A 26,349-nucleotide genomic window follows, 5' to 3' on the forward strand; every position below is an offset into this window, starting at 1 on the left:
GTGGAAGACGTAAAAATTACGAGGGGTGCCTTGTATATGTCGGGATTTGGCAACCCTGGTGTTGCAATCTGGCAACTGACAGCTGTATCGCAAAGTTTGACATTTTTTGGCTTTTACGTACTCAGAACGTTTTGAAATACCAGCGCTATTTGTGTTGTTTACAGTAACTTATAAGATTCATCTCGGTCCAAAAATGGAATTAAATCGTGAACATTTTCGTGCGATTATTCTTTACAACTTTCGAGGTGGATTAACTCACCAACATTGCATGGATGAACTTAATTCATTTTTTGGCGATGAAGCTCCATCAAGGACCAGTGTTTATCGATGGTATGGTGAATTCAATCGTGGTCGTAGTTCACTCCAAGACGAATTTCGTGAAGGTCGTCCTAAATCAGTTGTTGTTCCGAAAACCATTGATGCTGTGCGCGAACTGATATTGCAAGATCGCCATGTGACCTATTATGAGATTGAGACAATCTTAGGCATTAGTGGGACCAGCATACATTCAATATTGCATAAACATTTGACTGTCAAAAAAATTTGTTCGCGTTGGATTCCACACAATTTGTCAATCGCTCAAAAAAAGGCTCGTGTCGATTGGTCGAAGGAAATGCTCAAAAAATACGATCGCGGGGCTTCGAAACCCGTCTATGACATCGTGACAGGTGATGAATCATGGATTTACGCGTATGAGCCCGAAAGTAAACAGCAGTCGACTGTATGGGTGTTTCAAGATGAGCCAAATCCAACAAAAGTTGTTCGCGCACGAAGCACTTCCAAGTAAATGGTCACCTGTTTTTTCGGAAAAACTGGATATGTCGCAACCGTACCACTAGAATAACGCAGAACAGTAAATTCTGAGTGGTACACAACCATTTGTTTGCCAGTTCTCTTCCAAGAAATTAGGAAAACCAATCGCCAAAGACGGATCACTCTTCACCAGGACAATGCGAGCTCTCACACTTCGGTTCAAACAACTGCATTTTTGAGCACCCAAAATATCGAATTAATGGGTCATCCGCCTTATAGTCCTGACTTGGCACCGAATGACTTCTTTTTATTCCCGTACGTAAAAAACAAACTGAGAGGTCAACGTTTTTCGACACCTGAAGAAACGATTGCGGCATTCAGAATGCATGTTTTGCAGGTACCTCATTCAGAGTGGCAAAAGTGCTTCGACAATTGGTTCAAACGCATACAAAAGTGTATAGATCTTCATGGAGAATATTTTGAAAAACAATAAAGCGATTTTCGATGATTAAAATTTATTTTTGTTCTCTAATCCCGACATATAAAAGGCACCCCTCGTGTACTCGGGAATCTTCAACCAAACTTATTTTGTTTACCAGCTACGCTTCATTTTTAATATAATGAAAACAATCGTTGACGGACTCACTGATCCCGGCAACTATCATGAGTTTTGTCGACTTTTGATCCTCTCAAATCTACCTACAAACTTGGTGAAGTTAAAGCAGCTCCCTTCTATCCGGAAACAATCCTGTTAATTTCAAAGTTCTAGAAAATTTTTCTACAGCTACCAATAAGTTAAATCACGTATCTCTACGTAGCTTTACGGGCTTTTGTATTGTTAGGTATGCATCGAAAAAGCTTTAAGTAAATATTAAATAAATAAATTTGATTTCAAATAAATAATCCTAAGTAAATGCAAATGGGAGTGTCAAAGTTCCCTTGTCATTACTTACCTAACCTTCTATAATTAAATCATTTTTCTTTATTTTTATTTATTTTCTTAATATTTTTTATTTTATTTTTTTTTTTGCGTCCATTGTGATTACGGAAATCTGAATCGAACTCTGTGGTCATAGAATTCCTATAATTTAAGTTAATTGCAGCTTTTTAAGCCATTTTTTTCTCTCTCTCTACTTCTACCTCAGTGACCCGATTTTTCTGTATCCCCACTCTGCTTACATAGTACAAAAATATGAATGTAATCGTTAGTATTTCAGTTTAGACTATCAATAGATGGATATAACATAATAATCAAAGTACATAACAAATTAAATAAATCAATAAAAAATTATCAATCTGTAAGCGATATGCTAATATTGGCATTGTTGATGACCCCCCCACTTGCTAGAGCTGTCCCCAAATCTCTGATTCAATTCACACCAATTTGTATCGAGAGCGACACTACTAATTACCAGGATCAACATTGCGTAGACTAAATTAAATGTCAAACAGAAGGCTGCTATCAAATAGAGGCAGGTTTCGTGTGGTTGAGGCTGGTGGCAAACTGAGCGGCAGCACAGTCTCGCAGATAAGCTCACGGAAGTAACTCGTACATAGCGGAAATACACCTAATAACCTCGAGTGCGATGAAACAGAAAGCGAGTGAAATTGAAAATGAAGCAGTTAAAGCGAACATCGCCAAAACAGTGATTTTCACAATCAACGACACAACTATTACCAGCCCTGTTGCGAATCGTAATTCAACTAAAACAACAAAATCACACTGCACTTGCTCTACAACTCCTACAGTAAGCTTTGATGAGTCCACAAGCAAGCCTGCAGCCGCAACGGCAAGCGCTCCCTCTGACATTGTCCATCAAGTGTGCGGTAACTTTGGCCACTGGCAACTGCGCACAATTTTACTGATCTTCCTATGTAAAATTCCCTCCGCCTGGTTTATGGCCTGTATTATTTACACGGCGCCCACACCCAAAAAGGGTGACTACTTCTGTCGTCCACCAGCACTTATGAACGCCAGCGCTGGCCCAGCTACAGAGTCTACACCCGCCTGGGTGCGCATGTCCTCGCCGGCGACAGATGAGCAAGGCACCGATCGTCACTTCTATGTGGATGCCTGTAATATTTACGAGGAGCAATTACAGCGCGACTTTGCTGCCAATCATGCCAACTACTCCAATCCTTTTGAGGAGCCCAATGTCGTGCAGTTGGCGAATGGTTCGCTGAGTTTGAAAGTGAATGTGCTGCCTTGTGATCATTTTGAGCACAACTCGGATTACAATTCGCTCGTGTCGCAGTTCGATTTGGTTTGTTCGCGTCAGTTGCTGATATCAGTGACACAGTCCTTTCATGGCTTGGGCGCATTCTTCGGAGGTCTGATCGTGCCACACGCGCTCAAATAGTTAAGTTCGATGACTGCTTATTTTATGTAAATACGAGTGCTTACAAATAATAAATTTATTTTGTTTGGAAATCTAATTCGCGAAAAATTTTGCAACGTGAGTGTTAATTGAATGATTTTCTAGTGACTGCAAATTTGTGTTTATGTGGCGTTCCACTGAATGTGACTCATGGAAATTGAATTTTGTAGATACTCCTTAAGGAGAACCTCTTGTTATCGTAATGATTTAATGTCGGTTGTGTGAAGTTGTGAGAAGGTATTAAAACCCTGTATCGGTACCACCCATCGCAAGTCGATTCTCTACACTGACGATGAACAGGATGGACTCTGGAAAAGTGAAAATTCTAAAAAATTGAGGTTGCAAGGATTCTGGCATTGCAAAAACAGTCGATCATCTTTCATTCAAAAATGCTGGATATATGCAAGGCCTGTAATGTATTAAGATATATAAGAAGAAGAAGCATACAACTAAAATATGTATGTTCCGACGTATCGGCGATACTATAAGCGTAGTAACTTCTCTAATTAGAATTAGTAAAACTACTTGGATTACTGGATGAAGACTCGCGTTAGCCGCAGAAACTCCACAACTCAATTCAATAGTCTGAGAATCATCACAGAGAGAGTTAATAATAAAAATAGTTGGCGCTTACACCCTCTGACCAAGCACCTCTCCTATTTATGGTATATACAATACAAATGCGCTAATAAAAAGAGCGGTAGTTTTATCAAAAATAAATTATGTCTTACCAAGTTTCAGATCTACTTAAAAATAACTTTCCAAAAATGCCATTCATATACCACTCAGCAGCTCGTCCTTCCTTAGGAGCCTTCCGCGTAACCCCAATCGCCAACATACTTGCTAAAGCCGGATTATCTCAACTAATCCCTTTCGGGATGCTTACTTTCAAAATTCTGTTACTAAAACGGTTCCCCTTTCAAAACTATCATAAAATTAAATGAAAACGTCAACCAAAAAAGTATCAGCTCTGCAGAATATTCTACCTCTTCACCAAAGAACTGGATATGATTTTCCGCAGAGATACTACTTAAAGTCTTCAGACCTCATTCACCAACTCAAAACAGCTCAATTATATTACAAGAGCATAAAAATCGAGTCTTCATACAAGCATTTTTAAATGTCTGTAACTTCCCTTATCAGCAGGAGATTTTTACATGCTGATGCATCGAAAGAGAATGAAGTTATCGGTTACAGTGTTGTCGACATCGAATCCACGGGCATCATGCTGGTCTTACTACCTCCGCAAACTCTGTTTTTGCCGCTGAGGCAACAGCCATCCTCCACGCTAACCGTTTAGCCAAAAACAAGCGCACCAAGTACTTAACCTGCTCTGACTTCTTATCCGTGACTCATTCAGTTTTAAATGTGAATGGGTCCAACCCAATAACATCCAAAATAAGGTACAGTTTCAGAGCAAACTCACACACCATCAAGCTACTCTGGAGGCCCAGACATATTGGGATATCGGGCAACACTCTTGCGGCAGCAAAAATGGCCACTAGATCACCACTGGAATTGACCAACATACTAACGAAAAAATGCATTAAAAAATACATATAAAAACAATTAAAGCGTTAGTAGAAGTAGCCTATATTCACACCGTAGCCAGTTTTTCCCGTAGCCGGTTTTCCCACCGCAGCGTTTTCCCGTCCAATGGCTGTCACCTCAGCGATCTAACACATTTTAGTTCAGTGAGCCCCATCTCCCGGCCTTCGCCACGGGAATAACACCAAGTAATTTCAAAGTTTACATCTGTTGCGTTTACCAGGGAAGCTTCCATCCGAACTCTTCTTCGGTGCCTGGAAGTAATGCAACGGAAGGAGCCATTTTAAGACTTGCTTTGGCCCACAGCCGATGAAGATCGTTCGGGAAAAAGATTCTGCGGAAGATGATGGGACGATGAGCAGATGTACATATTAACTTTATGCCGACATAGAAATAGTGCAGCAAATAAAGATTAATTTGCTTTGCTGGCTAGGACTTGTCGCACGGATTTACACAAACGCTCCAATTTTGAAGTAGTCGATGCGGTACATGCTTGTTTTAACAGTAGAAAGAAATGAATTGGAGAAAATCTTAGCTTCACTTTATATTCCTAATTGGTGGCAATTAGCATGAGGAGCAGAGGACAATCAACAAGAAGAGACAAGAGTGCACTCTGGTTTAAGTCATTTCGTTTTATGTACATATACGAGTTTCGTGGTCGTCTTCCTAACGGAAGAGTTATATTTTTTGCAAATGGCGTCGTACGTCGACCACATTTGGCACTTCTGAATAGCTGCAGTATACAACAGGCAAGCAATGGAGCGCGTAAGGGTAGAAATAAAGATTTCCGGCATTCAAAAAAAATTTTTTTTTAGAAAAAAGTTATTTAAAACCTACATCATAAGATTAATTTTGCGCTACCTTGCATAACTTCAATCTCCAGCTTTTTTCGTTTGCCTTCTGAATTACTTTTATCAATTTATTATTGTTTCTTTAATTTCCGTTCTTTCATTTTGAATTGAGCAGAACTCAATTAGAAAGAGGTTAGAGATGTAAAAAATAAAGGCATGAAGGTAAATAAAGCACCAGGGTACGACCTCATAACGAATACAAATCTAAAAGACATCCCTTTATGCGGCTACAAATTTATCGCCTACGTTTTCAATGCTATTTTATTTTTTCTGTGCAGAGTTTTTTTTCTGTGCAAGGGAAAGTAGCCCAAATTATCCGTATACTAAAGCCAGGCAAACCTCCAGATATGATTTCCTACTGTCGACCAATAAGCCGACTACATGCGTTATCAAAATCTTTTGAAAAATTATTCTTAAAACGGCTCAAGTCGATTATTGGACAAAAGAAACTAATACTCACACACCAGTTCGGATTTCGTCAACAACATTCGAACATTGAGCAGCTCAATTCTATCTATAACTTCGCTAGAGAAGAGCTAAAGGGTGATTTTTTTTCCTATAGGAAAGTTTTTCAAAAAAACACACGTAAAATTCAGAAAAATGCATGAAATTTTTATTCAAATCGATAGTACAGTCCATATAATTTAATGTTTGAAGATTATTCCATGCAAATGTCGACCGCGACTGCGCTTCAAATGGTCCATCCGCTTAGTCCATTTTGGCATACTCTTTCCAATGTTTCGGCCGGTATCTCACATATAAATGCTTTAATGCTGTCTTCCAATGCCTTAATTAAGCTTTAACATAGCCCCACAACCAATAATTTAAAGGCGTTATGTCGCACGATCTGGGTGGCCAATTGACAGGTCAGGAAAGTGAAATAAAATGTTCACCGAACTCGCCTCTCAACAAGTCCATTGTTAGGCGTGCTGTGTGGCATGCGGCACCGTCTTGCTGAAACCACATGTCATGCAAGTCAAGCTCTTGCATTTTGGGCAAAAAAAATTTGGATATCATTTCACGGTAGTGCTCACCATTCACAGTTACGTTACGATTCGCAGCATCTTTGAAGAAGTACGGTCCAATGATTCCTCCAGCCCATAAACCGCACCAAACTGTGACCTTTTCTGCATACTTTGGTAGCTCTTGCAATTCTTCTGGCTGATCTTCACTCCAAAATCGACAATTGTGCTTATTTACGTACCCATTGATCCAAAAATGAGCTTCGTCGCTGAACACAATTTTTCGATTAAAAAGTGGATCTTCGGCCAACTTTCCAAGAGCCCATTCACCAAAATTCTGCGTTGCGGTAGGTCGTTTGGCTACAAATCTTGCGCCAGCTGTATTTTGAAAGGCTTCACACCTAAATCCTTTCGCAAAATTTTCCACGTTGTTGAGTAACAGAGGCCCAATTGCTGCAAACGGCGACGAATCGATAATTGATGGTCATCATTAACACAGGCTGATACAGCTGCGATATTTTGTTCAGTCCACACTCTACGTAAGCGTATTGGTGGTTTGATGTCCAATAATGCAAATCTAAATTTAGTCACAATAGCTCGAATAGCCGCTTTAGTGGGTCGATTAAACTGACTATAAAATGGAAGAAGCGCGATATAAATTTTCTTAAGAGAACACGCATTTTTATAATAAAATTTAATGATTTGCAAGCGTTGTTCGTTTGTAAGACGATTCATGGTTAAATTATAGACCAAACTGAAGATGTTTGACAGTGAAACAAAACACGAAACGTGCGTCAGCTGCTTAAACCAACTGTTTAAAAAGATAATAGCCAAAAAATCACCCGTTACAAAAGAGAGAATACTGCCCAGCTGTATTTTTAGACATAGCACAAGCATTTGATAAAGTCTGACATGCAGACCTGTTATAAAAGCTTAGAGAAAAGCTAAAGAAAACTGCCTCACTGCTTGTACAAGGTGCTTAAATCAGAGCCTAAAAAGTAGACACTCTGTTGTTAAAATTAACAATGAAGGTACTTGTGTTCACTAAATTGAAGAAGCGTGCCTCAAGGTAGAGTTCTGGAACCGGTCCTATACACTTTATTTATTGTCGATCTACCCTTGACAAAAAGCACACGCACACAGCTACATATGCGGACGATGCGGTTGTAGTGGTCGAAACTGGTCTTGCCTCCACTGCTGGATCTCTACTGCAGCACAACCTCGACAAAGTCAGTACTTGGTTAAACAAGTGGCTTATAAAAGCCAACCAAACCATATCAGTACAGATATTTTTCACACTCCGCAAAGACTCGTTTCCTCCAGTAACTTTAAATCACTACCAAATACCTCAAGCTGATCAGGCAAAATTCCTGGGTTATCAATTCGATAGAAGGCTAACATGGCTCCCACATATACCCTTCAGCTCCTTCGTCGCATTCTCTTTGATCTCCTCTATCGACTGAAATCTCCTTCCACTTCCACGAAGTGGTAACTTCAACTTGGGAAACAAAAAGAAGTCGCACGGGGCGATATCAGATGAACACGGTGCTTGCACGATGGTATTTACTTGGTGTTTGGTCAAATAATCCAGCACAATTTCGGCTCGGTGCGATGGCGCGTTATCATCATGCAAAATCCAGGAATTGTTTGCCCACATTTCCGGCCGTTTGCGACGTACAGCATCTCTCAAATGATCCGATGGCTCTAAAAAGTGACTGATGTGTGTCTTACAGTCTTAACAATATAAGAAAAAAATATGGACCGGTTCCCAAGTGCACGGTTCGTTTAAATTAAACATTCCCGGTACTTTTTGATTATAGGGTATTCTTGAAGCGTAAACAACTGGGTTTAAAACTTCGCTCACTTTAGTGGCTACTCAATCAAAAATCTGCATGTACACTGGATAAGAAAATTTTCCTCTACAACTCTTTACTTAAGCCAAAACTTTATGGAGCTCAGAAATAACACCAATTTACCGCGTAGACTAAAAAAGTGTATACCCACTGATTTACCATAAAGATTTAGAATCTGAATTATATGTAGCGAGCTTCAGTGGGAGTTCTTACGCACACTGCCTTTCATTTTAGATAAAGAAAAATATAAATAATACTGAATGTTAAAGTTGAATTAAGACAGATTGTATTTAATAAATGGAGTTATCAAAAAAAAGTTATAATTTCCCAAACTTTTGTTTTTTTGCTTCAAATTGCCGCTATAACAACCGTTAGCCGCTTTTTCATCATCCACGCACTCAGCACTGATAAAAGTTTTTCCTGTTTTTCTTCTACCATAGCGTGAGCCCCCATCGCTTGATGTTCGTCGGCATGTGTCTTCAAATATTCTGCGGCTGCATTACTGGGCTAGTCACAAATTTTCAACTACACGTCTACTTCCGTTGCTTAACTTCGATTGCTTGTACTGTGTTGATGTCTGCTGGTCAAGTTATATGTAAGCTCTTGGTTTCTTTTTTTAATATATTTTACCTTCTTTCTAAACACTTTCATTCTCATCCTCTCTTCTTATTTCAGTAATGGATATTACCGCAGGACGAGCAAAAACTATAGTGACTACGCTTTCTGAGCTATTTTGGGGCATTGGACTTATACTTTTACCCGGAATTTCGATATTTTTCGATAGCTGGAGTTACTTATATTTGGCTATTTCATCGTCTGTGATTATTTTAATATTCATGCACAAGTGAGTAAATACAGGGTGGCTGATGAAAGCCGCTACCAAAAAAAAATTGAATAACTTTTTTTCTTTTTAAGTTATCTGTTCCAGTTTTGTTTTACTTTGCAGATTGATCTTTAAAATTTATTAAAATGGATAACTGGGACACGTAAACAAGAATTTGGATAGTCCGCCGCTATCACGCACTGGAGTCCGTAGTTTTGGTACAGAGAGAGTACAGGCGGATGTTTGGCGGCGATCCCCCGAGCAGATGGACCATAATGAGACTGGTGAATAATTTTTCTGAGCAAGGAACAGTCGCAAGAAGGCCTTATCATCGAAACCCACCAGTTCGGACGGAGGAAACGATCGCTGCTGTAGCTGCAGCTATACAAAGCAATCCAAGGGTTTCAACAAGAAGCTTATCTGCTCAACTTGGTGTCAGCCGACAGTCTTTGCAAACAATAATGCACAAAGATTTAGACTTATTTCCCTACAAAATTCAAATGGTTAACAAACTGAATGCAGCAGACTTGCCGATTCGCTTGGAATTTCGCCAGAAGATCCTGCAAATGGTGGAAGAAGACCAAAACATGTTAAACTGCCTTTTCATGTCTGATGAGGCCCATTTCGATTTAAACGGCAATGTGAACAAACAAAATTGTCGAATATGGAGTACTTCTAACCCACAGATACTCCACGAGACGGAATTGTATCCTCTTCGCGTGACAGTGTGGTGTGCGGTTTCTTCACGCTGTATTGTCGGGCCTTATTTTTTTGAAGAAAATGGTCACACCGTTACGGTTACTGGAGACCGTTATTTGAAAATGCTGAAAGAATTTTTCTATCCAGAACTACGCCGAAAGAGAATTCCTTTCAACTCTGTGTGGTTTCAACAAGATGGGGCAACGTCTCACATAGCCCAGACTGTTATGACAGAGTTGCGACGAAAATTTCCCAATAAACTGATTTCAAGAAACTCCGAATTTCGTTGGCCCCCCAGGTCGCCTGATCTTACTGCACCTGACTTTTTCTTGTGGGGTTTATGTAAACAAGAAGTTTATAAAACAAAGCCAACAAATTTGGATGAACTAAAACAATCCATTCGGGCAACAATTGCGGCTATTCCTGTCGCAACTCTCAAAGCAGCAATGAACAACTTTTTACTAAGATGCCGTACTTGTGTCAACGAGCATGGGGGGCATTTAAATTCAATTATTTTTAAAACTAGTTAAGCTACATTTAATAAAATTTAATGACCTTCAACTTGAAAAAAAAAATAAATGAATTCCATACACTAAAAAAAAGTTATTTGAGTTTCTTAATGTAGCAAAATTCATCAGCCACCCTGTATTATTAAAATATGTTTTCCCAGTTTTGATACCACAAGCAAATTGGGCACATATTCTGTCAAAAAAGTACCGGGAATTGTTCAATAAAACGTAAAATAATTTTTTAATCATAAAAAAAATACTTTGTCGCTCTCAAAATAAGCTCCATTCGAAGCATAACACATATGCCAACAATTAGTCCGGTAATCAAAGCACCTTTTAAACGCATTTGAAGAGATCTTCTTCAGCTCCTTCAGCGAATTCTCCTTAATGGGCTCTATCGACTCAAAGCGGCGTCCGCGGAATGGCAATTTAAGTTTTGAGAAAAGAAAAAGTCACAGGAGGCTAAATCCGGTGAATACACAGGTTGTTCGATGATATTTGTCGAGTGTTTTGGTCAAAAAAGCGTTCACAATATGAGCCTTGTGAGACGGTACGTTATCATGGTGCAAGATCCATGAGTTTTCTTTCCTCAAATTGGGCCGTTTCCTACGCACATTCTCTCTCAATCGCATAACTTCCAAATAATTTTCTTTATTTACCGTAGAACCATTTGGAACGAATGCCGAGTTCCCAAGTGATGATGATCAAAGAAAACGAGTAGCATGGCTTTCACTTGTGACCGACTTTGACGTGGTTTTTTGGGTTTCGTCTCATGTGGATAGCGCCATTCAGCCGCCTGTTGACTTGTTCGCATGTCAAATTCATATACCCACGTCTCATCACCTGTTATGAAGCGCTGGATAAACGTTGGGTTCGAATTCACTTGCTCAAGCATGTCTTCGGCCACCTTCTTCCGATGAATTTTTTGAAAGAAATTTAACTCTAGTGGAACGAGTCAAGCAGCCCAATTTATGGTGTCAAACATAAATGATGGTTTTCCAGCGCCATTTCCTTGACTTTGTCGGCGTTTTCATCTGTTGAAGACTTTGATGGGCGACCAGATCGAGGCAAATCTTCCACGACTTCTCGGTCCTCTGTAAAAGCCTTATACCACTCGTATACTCGTGTTTTTGATAAAGCACACTCATTATAGGCTTTCTGCAACATTTTCAACTAAACGGCACACGAAATCCCGTTCCAAACACAAAATTTTAGACAAATCCTTTGTTCGATATTTTTATCCATAGTGAAAATCGCAGAGCACACCTGCGGTTGACTGATATAATTAAATCCCAAAAACAAATTAATTGACAGATCACGCTCAAACTCTGCGACACTAAAGAGGACAGTTGCACGAACATTTTAGCAAAAAAATTTAGACATATGTGTAACGCGAGTTAAGTATCCTTAAGGATCTTTTCAATAAAAAAAAAATAATGCTTTATTTACGGAGCTTAAGCTCTTTATTCTTTCAGTTTATTGTTATTATTAACTGCAATTTTTTAAAATGCAATTTATATTTGTTGACAATTAAGTGCTTATTCTACTTTACATATTAAGTTGGTTTCTAAAAATGCTTATTGCTTACCTAAGGTCTCTAGTTACAATACGACAAATAGTTCATTGGCTTTTGTTAGTTTTAAGAGTGTGTCGATTGCACAACTTTAGTTGGGTAATCGACCTTTTATTATTTTTGCCAATTAATATTTTATTTTGGTGAAGTCGGAGCTGCCTCTTACGTAACTAGCGCGCTTTTTAAATAGGCAATTCCCGATATTTTTTTGACAGAATATAATATTAAAACATCTAATCGAAGTAAACCTAAGTGGATGTAGTCAAAGTTTCGACAACTTTTTCTAAACTACAACTTATTTTTAGTTACTTTAGTTTGAATTTAGTTAGGTTAGGCTAAACTGGTTGACTCATAGTCACGCTTAGATCTGTTCGGTCCGTAGCGATACCAGATGGAGTTCATTTGTTGTGTATTTTGAAATAGTCCACCCGAATGGTGCCTGTTTTTATTGCGAATTTATGGGGGAGATATGAGAGATGATACTTTTTGATACTTTAAGGGCATTTTGAAAGCATAGGAGATCCGCAAAGGGGATGCTCTACAGTTCCCCTTGAGCCCTGCTCTCTACATTTCCTACATTCATCGCTGTCCGAGATTCCTATCTTATAGGCACACTCTGCTACTGGGCTATGTTCGTCAGCATGCCTATCACAACTCTTTTACAGGGTGGGCCATATAGCGTTCGCTTTTTGAACCACCTATTTTTTTGAGAATGGAAACACAAATGACATGTCAAATGTGTTCATAATTTACTTAAATTAGAAAATATTGAAAACCTATTTCCAAAGTGGTGAGTCTTCTTCTTCTTTTCTGATTTTCACATCGGTGGCTAGGTCAATAAGCAAAATTGTCGGATTTGGGGCTCGGAAAATCCACACGTTACTGTAAAGAAGCAAATGCATCCACAACGGGTCACAGTTTGGTGCGGTTTTTGATCTGGCGGCATCATCGGGCCGTTTTTTTTCGAAAATGAGCGAGGAGCCGCGGTTACAGTAAATGGCGAGCGTTACCGTGACACGCTCAACGAGTTGTTTCCAAAAATTGAAGAGGATGACATGGACGACATTTGGTTTCAACAGAACGGTGCAACTTGTCACACTGCCAAAGTTACAAAGTTACGAACTTTTGGCTACCGTTTTTGAAAACCAAATAATCAGCCGAAATTCCGATATCAATTGGCCGCCTTGGAGCTGTGATTTAAGCCCGTTGGACTATTTTTTGTGGGGAGCCGTTAAGGACAAATGCTATGCGAACCATCCAGAGACGATTGATGCTTTAAAACACGAATTCGAAGTTGCCATTCATGAAATTGGAGTCTACTGTAAAAGCCAGTCGTGGCAGTCATTTGAACGATATTATTTTTCATTCATAAATGACAATGTTCAATCTTCAAAATAAAATAAAAAAGTTTGAAAAAATATTGATTAGTTTTTTTTATAGCCGATTCAAAAAGCAAATTTTACATGGCCCACCCTACAGTTAGTTAATGCTTGATATTGACTTTTTTGGTGACGTGAGCTGAAAATAGAAACAAAGTGATTCATCTTAACTCAGGATTTGAGAGGGTTAAAAGTGAATGAAGTAAAATTTAAAACTATCAAGCTAGCAAAAGCTTCATTATAGGGCGGCACAGAAACGCATTCCGTACCTTCCTATTGCAAAACAGTCTGCGGGGGACAGATAAAGGCCACGATTCTATGCTGAACAGAAGCAGGATTTTGCATGCTTCTAAGTGATTCAAAGTCTAGAAACCATCTCGTTGGAAAGGGTTGATTATATTCGTCGAAAAACTAGAAAAACTTTTGCAGCCTAGAATCAAGAATAAACATAGAAACGCTCCTTTGGTTCACGATTAGCGCTACAGAGTTCCTCTTACAAATTCTTGGTAGAAAGAAATTGAAGACGTAGACTTGGGTGATCTTCGATTTAGCATAATACAGAACCCATCATGCAATGCATCGTTTGCGTGCTAAATTCTGTAATCGGCTTAGCAGCCCCATAGGCGAAGTTGTTCGGCCAACTCAGAGTTACGATTTGATTCCGTTAGGATTCTAGAGTGGGCCGTCTTGAAAAGTACGCAGACAATTCAGAAATGATTCATACTTTAAACGAATTTCACCAAAGTCATTCTTGAGAAAGCGCCGGAAACTGTAAATACTGACTGGGCAACTTTGGCTAAAAACGTGCGTAACTGCAAAGCTCACCAAGCCAGTGGCCTTGATGAAATAAAATTTATAAATATGAATATTTAATCTTCAAGAGTAGCCATAATTCCGAAGAAAAAATGTCTTTGAAAGGAAATTTCCATTTGCACTTTGTTATGATATTTGATTTTATTTATCGAAATAACATTTTCGTGGTTTCTGCAATGGCTGGTAGCGCGCGAGATTAAATGGCAACAGATTGCTAATTTATTTACTCTATATTTCCTATTCATCACCCGTTTAGATGGATCGCTGATTCGCCGCGTTGGTTACTGCGCCACAACAAATTAGATCGCGCCTTAGAACAACTGCTGAACTCTGCTGCCTTCAATAACCGACCGATACCATTAGACCTGGATCAAAAATTGACGTCCTATGCGAAGCAACTACAACAAATGGACACTGAGACACCACGCTACTGGTCGATTTGGGATAAAAGCACCGAACGCAAATATATCTACTGCATTCACTGTGTTTGGGCGGGTGTCTTAGTTCTGCACAATGTAATGCTACTGATGATAAGATCCCTAGGCAGAGAGTTCATACACGTCAATACTGTATGCGTGGGTAGGTTGGAAATCATGCGGGGTATTTTGCGATCACAAATCATTTAATATTATAAAAATTTCGCTTCATTAAGGCTTCTCCGAAATTCTGGGCATCTTTCTGGGTCTCTACTTTATACTCTACACCAGACATCACTGGCTTTGGTGTGGTCAGTTGATGATCGTGGCAGGCACTGTTACTTATTTGATCTGGTTCGTGCCGAGCTCATGTGAGATGAACAAATGCAAAGTACCTGTCCTATACAGTTACATTTAATATCATTCGATTTGTGTTTATCTGTTATTTACAGTGAAATCTAGTCGCCGCGTGGGTCTCGAAATGATTTTCTGGATGTTTCTGAAGTTCGCGAATGCCGTTACGTTTGCCGTGCTTGCGACGTGTACCGGTGAAATCGTGTCCGCCGAAAAGCGTCCTCTGTTGATGTTCTCCGTGCTGACGCATAGCCGCTGTTGGGTCATTCTTGGCCCCTTTATAGCTGTCACTATTCAGATACATAATTTAATTCCAATCACTGCCTTAACGTCTTTGGCGCTGGTCACCGGCATCTTGCTTTGCTTTCTGGATCGCTCTTTTTGGACTACGGAACAGCCACGTATAACAAAGGTGCCCACACCGAACACTTATAGGCGCAACTCTTCCTTGGAGCTGCTGCGTCGTGTGTCTGCCAGTTCGATTGGAAGTGCCAGTTATACAAATTCAGGCTTCTATGAAAATGATCTGACGATTAGTGTTTCCGATTTATGGCTGGTGAATAATCAATTCGAGACAATAATGGAGCAGGACATTGTGACATTAGAAAATGAGAAAGTCGCAGAAAAGAAGCCCAAAATGGAAATAAATCGCAAAAGCTGAGGAAGTAGTAAGAAATAAATAGATTTGTATATATTTAGTAGTGCATTGAGTGTTAAAGATTTGCTCACAATTATTTTGTGAGGATCCATATTTTTAATAAAGCGGCGCATTTGTATACATACATATAGTGCCTGACAAAAGTATTCGGAAATATTTTTGCTCAGTTAAAAAAAATCGGAACTCCTTCCTCTTTTTATTTATTGCTAAAGAACTAATTTCATAGTAGTCAAAGCTTTAGTTGGAATATAAAACTAAATTTAATTTCAAGTAAAAGCGTAAGTAAATAATGCATTAACTTAAAAAGTATGTGAATTCATGTCACAAAAGTATTCGAAAAAAAATTCCAGATATGTATATAAGGGGGCGTCCATAAATTACGTGAGGTGTTTTTTTTAATTTTCTATACCCCCTCCCCCCCTGGTGAGATGTCGTGAGATTTTATTCAACCCCCTCCCCCATCCCCCAATCTCACGTGAGATTTTTCAAAATGTGGGTTTCTTATGTAAACGCGTTGGATTGTTATTGTAAAAAGAGAAAAAAAAAATTTGCTACGTGCTTTTATTTACAATTAGTTAAGACTAGTATTCAATATTGCTGAGAGTTATAAGTGTAATAAAAATTTACCAATAGAAGACTTAAATCGTAACTACTGCGGTTCAAAAAAGAATATCTACTCTAATTCAGTCCATGGAGAATCACTCTAAGCCGTTGACGCTTGCGCACAGTAACTCATTAGCTCGTCTTGTGACAATCCGTGAGGGTCGCTTGCTTAGCTGGTGCAATGTGAGCTGCTCGCCTGTGCTCTGCAGCTCTTGTGATAGATGCGAAGTAAATACCGCATGGGCAATAGAGATCATAAGGTGTGCTGATGAAGGCATTCAGCGGTTGAATCGGTAGGCTTATTCGAAATGGAGCGAATGACTTTCCGTCATGTTCTTTAAAGTCCGAAATTGCCAAACGTCCATCAACCTGAGTGATAGGGTGTGGAGGTGGCAGAAAACGGTCGTGAAGAATCATATGCAGATCACTCCGGCGTGCGCTGCAGCACTTAGGTCAAGCTCCATATGCAGCTTAGCAATCTGTTTCTTCATAGTATCTTGTGCTGGAGTGGGACGTACGTTGGATGGTGTAGTGTTCGACATAGCTTCATCCACATCATCGCTGATCACAAGAAGCTGATTTTGAATTATGTGAAAACAGTGAAGGAAATGACCGCGCTAATATTTTGTAGTTATGATTTTAGCATATTTTATCAAGAATTTCACTGTTTCAGTTCTTTTTATGCTATTAATTGTAACAATAAACTTTATATAAAAAAAATTGTTTTTCTTAAAAAAATATATATTTAACCTACCTTTTGAAGGAATGCTAAAGTAGACCGAACTTTTCTCTCAGTGGATTCCCTGAGAAGCCGTTCAATCTCATGTTTAATACGATGTATTAACTCTTCTTTCTTCGGGAATTTTTTGCTTCGCAGTATTCCATAATTTTATCACATCGTCGTGGCAGGACTTCTTCGCCTTATAGACGTGTCTTTTGACGTATGCGTTATACAATAAAAATCTTGATAGCTCATTTTAAATTAGTAAGAGCATGAACTGAGTCGAGTAAAACATTTACAAGAATAAACAAAGAAGGTTGGAACCTGTCCGTGTGTCGCTGCCACTCAGCTCGTACGCTCTTGTTCATCGAGTCGCGCGTTCGGCTGATAGTGGCGCGAAAACAAACGACCGGCTGCACTGTACTGTAAATTCAGATTAAATTGAGCTATTTGGTATAAAACAAATATGGTGGTTTGACAGTAGTAATGTACATATGACGTCGAAGTATGAATGAAATTATTTTCCTTCGAACGAATTAGTGAATGATCTTAATCATACTACGATTACGCTTAAGATTAAATCTTAAGCATGTACAATCTGGATAATGGACCAAAATAGTATAATTTTTTTCGTTTCAATCAGAAAAAAAATTGCGTGATATTTGCCGAGACCCCCCTCTCTCCAACGTAAGATTAGATGAGATTTGACTCGACCCCCTCCCCCCTTAAACATCTCACGTAATTTATGGACGCCCCCTAAGTATAGCGGCTTACACCCATAGTTTCTTTTTTTTTTTTTAGATGTTGAATTATTTCTTTCACGAGAAAGCGTACTGTTTATATGTATTAAAAAATTAGTTTTTGACTGTCAAGTCGAGGTAAAATAATCTTTTTTTTTTATTTTCTACTAGGAGAACTAGATTTCCGAATACTTTTGTGAGGTACTGTATATAAGTATACAAGACGATATCTGCTACCAGAGTATAAGGCGTGTGATGATTTGAAGCATACAGGCGCCTGAAAGTGTGCTACGAATTATTGTCTTTGTAATTTTTGCTTGCAAAGCATATAGCTGAACTCATAAGCTCGACAGGTGGCGCTATGAGGAATTAACAATTGCTGAAAATAATTGTGCGCTAGATGGCGCAAAGAGTATTAACTTCTTTTTAGAGCCTAATGCTATGTTCCCACGTCACATAATTAGCTCTCTATGTAATTCGCAAGTTTTGTGCAAAATTACAAGTAAAAACAATATTTTTCTTCTTATCTTTTTGACAGGCACCTAAGTGTGGGATGGTGTGGGTGATTCGCTGTTTTGCTTGAACGTAGTGGCAGGGTTGCTATGCCAAATTAAAATTTTATGGTAACATAAAAATGATAGAATATCGACAAAAAGCAATAAAGGTGTTACTTTGATATGGAAAATTTACAATAACAAATATTTTTAATATATTGCTTAGCTGCAATAATGATTTTTATTGAGAAATGTCTGAATTTGTAGTATATTTTTAAGACTTTTTGATACGATTTTACAAATTTAATCATTTTTATGCGACCATGTACAGAAAATAGCATTTTGAAATCAGGTGATCTCCACTGTGGGCATTTTTTAACGACCGGCTGAGAGTGTATTACGAAAATATCCTTGTCTTCCCTAATGTTTTCGGAGATTTAGCGAAATAAATGATAAGAAGTAATAGAAAAAAACATTAAGAAACTTTGAATAATAAACAGGAAAAATTTTATATTAATAATGGAAACAAAAAATATCAACAAATTGTGAAAAAATATTATGTCGAAGGGGTTGCTGAACACCTCAAAAATTGTGGAGTAGACCAAATTGCTTTTTGAGAAACTGTGACCGCTTTTGAATTTAGACAAGTTGTTTTTACAAAAAAAATTGTAAATAAAATATAAAAAAAATATTTAAATTTAAATGAATGAGCAACGAAATATGAAAAAATTGAAAACGAAGGATTTGTAAATTAAATAAAATTCAAAAAATAAACTACCAGCATCCTCAAAGGTGATATAACGGGTCACTGCACCATTAGCACCCTAGCCAGTAGACAAGGTGTACCTCACAATGACTTCTGCAGGAGTTGTGAAGATGAAGAAGAAATTGCGTCGGTGCAATATCGATGCCTCCTCTGTGAATGTCCTGCACTTCAAAGAAGCCGTCCCAGATATCTTGGGGATTATTTCTTTGAAGACCTGGGAAATTTGCAAAATGTCTTACTGGAAGGACCAGAAGGTATTCTTAAAAAATCTAAGTTGTTTAAGCAACTTAGTTAGGGGACGGAAATCAAATGCAGGTATCACAATTGGTCTTAGGGACACCGAGTATGTTGTCTTAGACAAGCAACCTGGCTAACCGAAGCTTAATTAAATGAAAAAGATTATCAGAAATTATTAATGGGTATACCGGGTATTTCTTTAGCTGCATGGGAAATATCAATATCGATATCTATAACTATGGTTTGAGAGCTGAGAATGGCAAACCGTGTTGACATTTCTGTCAAGTAAGGTTTGGCAAGTCATCATGAATCGATCAACGCCAGAAGAACGCTGCCAAATAATGAAAATTTTATTTGAAAAAAAAAAAAAAATGTGTTCACGAAATTCATAGCACACTGGCGGCATCACTGGCCCTTATTTCTTTCGACATGAGCAGGGAATCGACGTTAGGGTGAATGGTGAGAGCTATCGAGCCTTGTGGACTAAATTTTTGTTTCCAAAAATTAATGCACCAAACATCGATGCCATTTGGTTTCAACAAGGCGACGAAACTTGCCATAGAGCGCGCTTAACAATCGATTTATTACAATATTCAGGCCACCATTGATGCCATACGACCAGATTTACTGGAAAAAGTAGTCAAAAATTGGACTGATCGAATCGACCATGTAATTCATAACAGCGGATTTTATATTAAAAAAATATTGGGTATGAGAATAAGTTTCGGACCTCGCAAAAGAGGTGTCGCTGCTGATACTATTTTTGTGTTTGCTCTAGTAATATACTGGTGATTCGAAGGTGTATATGTGAGGTCTCGATCGCAGTAGTTGATATTCAATTGAAGCGTAAAGATCCCTTTTTAACGGACGTCAAAAATGTCTACGTTCATCCCGAACAGCAATTGCGGCAATTCATGCTTCATTATTACCATTGAAAGAAAAGTGCAGCTGAAACGTGTCGTATATTGATCAATATTTACGATAATCACGGCCCATAAAATACAACTTGTAGGAGGGGTTTCGGCGCTTCCAAAGTGACAATTTCAACGTGAGTGATAAAGATCGCGAAGGGGTACCGAAAAAATTCGATGGTACTCAACTACAACAATTATTGGATGAAGACGCATGTCGAACCTTTGATGATATATTTAAAAAGTTGAATGTTGACAGATCACCGGCGGTAAACGTTTGCAGGTAATGGCAATGGTACAGATAGCAGGTAACTGGGTGTCTCATCAATTGAAAGAGAGAGATATCGAGAGACGTTTGGTGACGTGTTTTTGCCTCGCATCGTCACTGCCGATGAAAAATTGATCTATTACACTGCGTTACAAAAACGAACTTTTTTTCTGTCCTATGAACCAAATATACTTTTTCGGAAAGGGGAGAAAAAATAAAAATACACGTGTATCGCGATTTTCATGTACACGTCAGAATTTTTTTGTGTATAAAATATAGAGCTCGTAGTCCGCCTGTGTGAAAAACTTTGGATCAATTTTTAACCCTTTTTCCGTGATCCAATCGCGCTGAATTTCTGCAGGCAGACTCATGGAAATGTTTTTATTATGTAAAATTAAAAAAAAAAAATTTTTATCAATTCTCAGATTTTCTTGAATTTTTTTTTCCTAAAAAAAAAAATTTTCTAAATTTTCGACATAACTTGAAGGGACTCCAAATTTTGCAACAACAACTTATTAACCTTTAATTTATTGTTTCATACAACACACTCTGTGCCGTTTGTGTGTTTGTGTGTTTGTTACAGTTCCGGAAGTTCCGATCATCTGACAGTTGCGCTACTAGGAGACGTATACTTTGACAATTGTTTTAAGTTCTGTTGCGCGAAAACGTCTTTCTGTATATTTCATCTTACGAAAAATGCAGTGCCCGACTCGAAATAACTCTTGTTACGTTTGTGGCTTATTCGCACCAAGTAAAAATTTTAAAAATATTACGAAAACAGTGGTTAATTCGTTTCAGAAAATATTCAAGACTGCTTATGTTCCTTACTTGTGGTATACTCCGGAAGTCGTGTGCGACTATTGCTATAGAAATTTATGCAAGTTTACTGATGGCAGGTCAACAATAAAGTACTCTGTACCAACAATTTCGCTACCACGTACGGAGCACTGCAGTGAACTGTGCTACTTTTGCGTAACTTTTACTAAAACTAAAGGGTACCAATACTTTCGCCGCAATACTTTCCAATACCAATACTTTCCAACCCACCAGTGCTTTTTGTGTACATGGGAAGGTCGCAAGAGAGAAGGTCATTTAGATTTCCCTGGTGATTTAGGAGCTTGTAGCGATGAACATGGCGAAAGGTTCCATCAGGACATTGCGGCTATTGAAAAGCGCATTAAAGGACAAGACATTACGCATATGCTTGGCGAATACTGTTGGTCTATTTGTCGCGATACTGACACAAATGCTTACAAACGCAAAAATAAAAGGCCTAAGTTTCTTTAAAAGCATTAAAATTTTTAATGTAACAATTTTTAATTTTAATATAATAAAATTAATAAAAAAAATTCGGGGTTTTATATCTCTATTGTAATGCAGAGTGAAATACCTTTCTTTTGATACCCACATCGGCATATCTCATGCAATTTTTTTTTTTTAATTTCGAACAGGTGAAAACTCTGTGAAACATTGTCAGTGGCAAGACCTAGGTGAAAAGTCTAGAAATGTGATACACTATCTGTGTGCCCCATTTCATTCAAATCCGGTGAGCTAATCCTGAGATCGTGTGGCTATACAGATATGCATACAAGAATTGCTAAAGTTATAAAATACAAAAAAAAAAAAAAAAAATGTGACGTGTACATGAAAATCGCCGATACACGTGTATTTTTATTTTTTATCCCCTTTCCGAAAAAGTATATTTGGTTCATAGGACAGAATGTGTGTAACGCGATGTTATGATAACCCTAAGTGCCGAAAATATTGGAGCCTTCCATGTGAACCAGGTCCATCGACAGCAAAAAAAAAAGATTCATGCTTCAAAGGTTATGTTGTGCATCTGGTGGTGGGATCAGAAGGGTGTCATCTATTAAGAACTCCTTAAACCAACTGCAGCTAATGCGTTTGAATCGGACTCTCAAAGAAAAGCGGCCGGAATGGGACAGTAGACATGACAAACTGATTTTGCTGCATGGCAACTGCAGTTGCTAAATCGGTCTAGAAATATTTAAATGGGACTGAATTGGGAAATCTTGCCCCACCCACTGTATTCCCTAGATATAGCACCTTCGGATTACCATCTGTTCCGATCAATGCAGTCAGCCGTTATTCCAGAGTGGTTCACTTCTTACGAGAGCATCGCAAGCTGGCTCAATGAATGGATCAAGTCAAAATAACTTGAATTTTTCGTCAGAGGAATCCGTACGCTGCCTGAAAGATGAAGTAAAGTTGTAGCCTCCAATGGCACATACTTCATAATATTAGGTATTACTTCATTTTTTTTGAATAATTGGTAACTTTGGCTAAGAAAGGGCGGAAAGATATGCCCATACTCAATAAATGCCATGAAATGATCATATATAATATTATTCAAACATATCCATATTTGGTAAAAGGGTCAATATTGGTCTTTTTATTATAAAATAAGGTTTTTCTGTCTCCATTTCATGCGCTTCATAAGAAATTACAAACCCTGACAGCCCTAATAAATGCTTATCAAATTAGTTGTGATCGGGCAATTCAAGTCAAGTAGCAGCGTAAACTAATTTATTTCTTATCGAAGCTGGCCATAGTCAGCTCCGACGAGGACTAGACACTTATTTACATATCAGTGGCTATTACATTATTTAGATATGGATTGGTATTGAAATGTGTCTAGGCGATAATTGAATGATGGAAGCTTTAATTTAAATTAATTAATGGCAATGAATTATTCTTATAAATATTTACACATTCTTCAACTGTAGCGCCAATTGGCACCTTGGGTGGCTTTTTTGTCTTGTCCATAGCGATTCGCTCTGGTCGAGACTGGCCGAAATGCATTGCGAGTAACGCACGAGTATTCCATTACATTGCGCCTCATTCACACCGTTGTGCTTGTTTCATATTAAACTTTGACCTCCGGTAATCGTAAAGTGGAAATGTATTTCATTTATTGGCTTTTCAATGTTTTTCCTGTTGGCATAAGTATGTGTGTGCATGCCACGGTTGGCAGAATTTATCATAGATAGAAGGTTACGCATATCGCGAAGCCGCTACTCGACTCTCTATGGGCTGGTGCCCGCCAGCTGTGGAGCTGTTGTAATTGTAATATTTTGGTTATATTGTTTTTAAAAACTATTTTTCATACCTGTTATCTTTCTTATTAACTTTATTTGTTATATTAACTTGACCGAACGTGCCATTTGTTATTAGAGTAAGTTAGGGTATTGTGTGTAGGTATACTTTTTTTGACAATTATTTTAATTTGTTTAAGGTAAACCTATATACATACATATAACAATACAGTTCTATTAATTCATGTATGATGCAGCATAATCCAAAATAAAACTCCTTTATAATAAGCAATTCCAAAGATATTCCATTAAAAATAAAAATTCGTCAAAAAAGTCGTTTTGTCGAAATTGGGGTAAAGTGATATACCCTATTGGGCAATATGATATACTATACCACTTTACCCACAACCTTTACTATATGTTCTAAATATTTGAAAGCTCAGGGGCCCTTTTCAACAAATTTGATTTTTAAGTATAATATCTTTAAAATATTGGCTGAAAATTTGAAGTGAATCCGACAAATACTTTTCAAGTTATTCAACAATTAACAACCCGACTAGAATTACAGTGAGGCATGCCGAAGAATCAGTTAGGCCGAATTAGGCAGGCCTTACTGAGGCACGCCTCACTATTACCTTACCTTGGAAACTCTAAATGATTTGTAGAAGGGCATCCGGAGTACCTTCGCCTAATCAGGCAGATGTGTGGCGATACCTTTCGGGACTTAGGCCTAGTTTGGCTGCCTTATGAGGCCCAAATTTGGAATGCGGTCTGCCTTATTTGCGCCTAATCACCGCCTTACCAAAATTTCTAGTCGGGAAAGGGCGATCGGGCGCTCCGGAGCGTTCGAGAGCAAGTAGCTAGCAGCAGCTGTACGCTAGCACGTATGAAAGTGGCAGATAAGCGCGCTAACGATAACACACGAGAAGAGGTAGAATACTACGTAGGCAACAGCAAATCGATATAACTCAACATAAATCGATAGCAAAACTTGAAATGCGTTTTTCTCAAAACTATGTTTTTTCAACTGGTGATCACGGTAACTTAAAAATCCCTTGGTAGATTTCTATAAAATGTATACTGCTTTTGAAAAACATAAAAAACTCGTGCCTGATCGAAAGATTTTTTTCCAAAAATTTCGATTTTTTTTAACAATCAATCTTCGGGTTTTTCTCGAAAATCTGCTAAATATTTCCTGAGGCCGCCATATTGTTTATTTTGAAAAACAAAAAAAGCTTCGATCAGGCTGAGGATTATCTATTAATAAAACTAATTTCTCTTGTCCAGTTGATTTTAGATGAATCTCCAAAGACTTGTGATGCTTACCGCAAGGGACTTCTGGAGAAACAGGCTCCACACAAACAGCGATAACTTTTGCAACTGTTATTTTTTTTTTTTTTTGTTGAAATTTTGCTAAAGTCAAGTCGGAACATGATGTATTAATGTTATGTTTTTATTTTTGTAGAACAAAGCAATTGACTAGCAAACAAAAATTATTGAAAATAGTCATCTTTTCAGGCCTCTGTCTACCCCTAACCCCATAAGTTAATAAGAAAAATTTCTTGGGAATTTGTTAGTTACTTCATTTATACAAAGCAAGAAGATATTTAACTTTTTGTTTAGTAGAAATTACAAAGATTCAACAAAACAAAATACGGTCAATTAAGTACTTATGTTTGTATAGGGTGTTTTTTTAGAGGTTAGGTTTTCAAGTTGGCACTACTTTTTTCGTAGATGGTCTTTTTGACAGCTGTCACTTGATTTATGCTCAGTTTGGTTTGCCATTTCATAATGAATAGATGAACGACCATTAAGCGCGTCGCACGTTCGGTGAATGAGCCCAAAACGAGATGGCCACCGATCCCGATTTTCACAAGAAAATTTTGTTCAGCGATGAAGCTCACTTTTGGTTGAATGGGTATGTCAATAAGCAAAATTGTCGCATTTGGAGTGAACATAATCCACAAGCCATTGCTGAGACGCCGTTACATCTTCAAAAAGTCACTGTTTGGTGTGCTCTATGGGCAGAGGGAATCATTGGTCCATATTTCTTTAAAAATGAAGCCGGCCATAATGTTACAGTCAATGGAGAGCGCTATAGAGCCATGATTAATGACTTTTTCGTGCCTGTATTGGACGATGTTGATGTGGACGACCTTTTGGTGAGCGCATTATCTCGCGCCGTGGACCTGTGGCGTGGCCTCCAAGGTCGTGCGATATAACACGGCTGGACTATTTCTTGTGGGGCTATGTGAAGTCGCTTGTCTACGCAGATAAGCCCGAGACGATTGACGTCTTGGAAGAGAATATTCGGCGCGTTACTGCTGACATACGGCCCCAATTGCTGCAAAAAGTGGTCGAAAATTGGGCCTCTCGGCTGGAATTTATTCGAGCCAGCCGCGGGGCCACTTACCCGAAATCATTTTTAAAACATAATGGCAAACCCTTATATTTATAATAAAGCTAAATTCTTGGCCATAACATTAAATTATATACGTTTTATTTCATTTTGAAAACCTAACCTCTAAAAAAAACACCTTATAGTTGTTTTCCTTATCTGCCTCGAAGGGTTTATTTATCTTTACTAGGTAGACTTTTTGCTTAACATTCTTCATCTAAACTGGGTAGAAGGAAACTTTTTTGCAACTACTAGCTTGATTTGGTCGTTGTGCTTTTCTCAGTTTTTGTTCCTCTTGTACGATACCACGCGTTCTTACGTTTTTCAACATTTTTGATGCTTGCCGCCAAGGGTATTTTGCATTGTGAGGTCGTTAATATTGTTGATTCTGATTGTTTACGTCTGGAGCTGGTAGTCTGTGATAACTTAGGCGGTGGTGAGATCTCTCATGGCGTAATGAAATTTGTCATGGATGCGCTACTTGTGCTCGCATCTGGTTCTTCTGAAATGTTTTCTTCTCTGCATTGCGTATCTTCCAACTGACTTTCGAGATTTTGGGACATAAAAACACTCTCTTAGAAAACGT

General features: G+C 38.3%; 1 protein-coding gene across 1 annotated transcript; it reads left to right on the forward strand.

Annotated features, from left to right (window-relative positions):
- Positions 1 to 2,307: 2,307 nt before the first annotated feature.
- LOC129253178 (solute carrier family 22 member 3) lies at positions 2,308 to 15,649 on the forward strand. The gene is made up of 6 exons (XM_054891451.1): positions 2,308 to 3,112; positions 8,786 to 8,940; positions 9,021 to 9,189; positions 14,398 to 14,720; positions 14,794 to 14,928; positions 15,010 to 15,649. The coding sequence occupies exons 1-6, from the start codon at positions 2,340 to 2,342 to the stop codon at positions 15,570 to 15,572; spliced, it is 2,118 nt and encodes a 705-aa protein (XP_054747426.1). The 5' UTR covers positions 2,308 to 2,339; the 3' UTR covers positions 15,573 to 15,649.
- The last annotated feature ends 10,700 nt before the right edge of the window (positions 15,650 to 26,349 follow it).

This window comes from Anastrepha obliqua, chromosome 1 (assembly GCF_027943255.1).
Source record: "Anastrepha obliqua isolate idAnaObli1 chromosome 1, idAnaObli1_1.0, whole genome shotgun sequence".
In the NCBI taxonomy this organism is placed as follows: domain Eukaryota; kingdom Metazoa; phylum Arthropoda; class Insecta; order Diptera; family Tephritidae; genus Anastrepha; species Anastrepha obliqua.

What these genes read in the sequence shown, in the direction of transcription:
- LOC129253178 (XM_054891451.1), top strand. Translation starts at nt 2,340, where the DNA reads ATGAAACAGAAAGCGAGTGAAATTGAAAATGAAGCAGTTAAAGCGAAC. An exon ending in ATTTTAATATTCATGCACAA is followed by an intron (nt 9,190 to 14,397) that starts GTGAGTAAATAC and finishes TCACCCGTTTAG; the next exon opens with ATGGATCGCTGATTCGCCGC. An exon ending in CTGGTTCGTGCCGAGCTCAT is followed by an intron (nt 14,929 to 15,009) that starts GTGAGATGAACA and finishes TGTTATTTACAG; the next exon opens with TGAAATCTAGTCGCCGCGTG.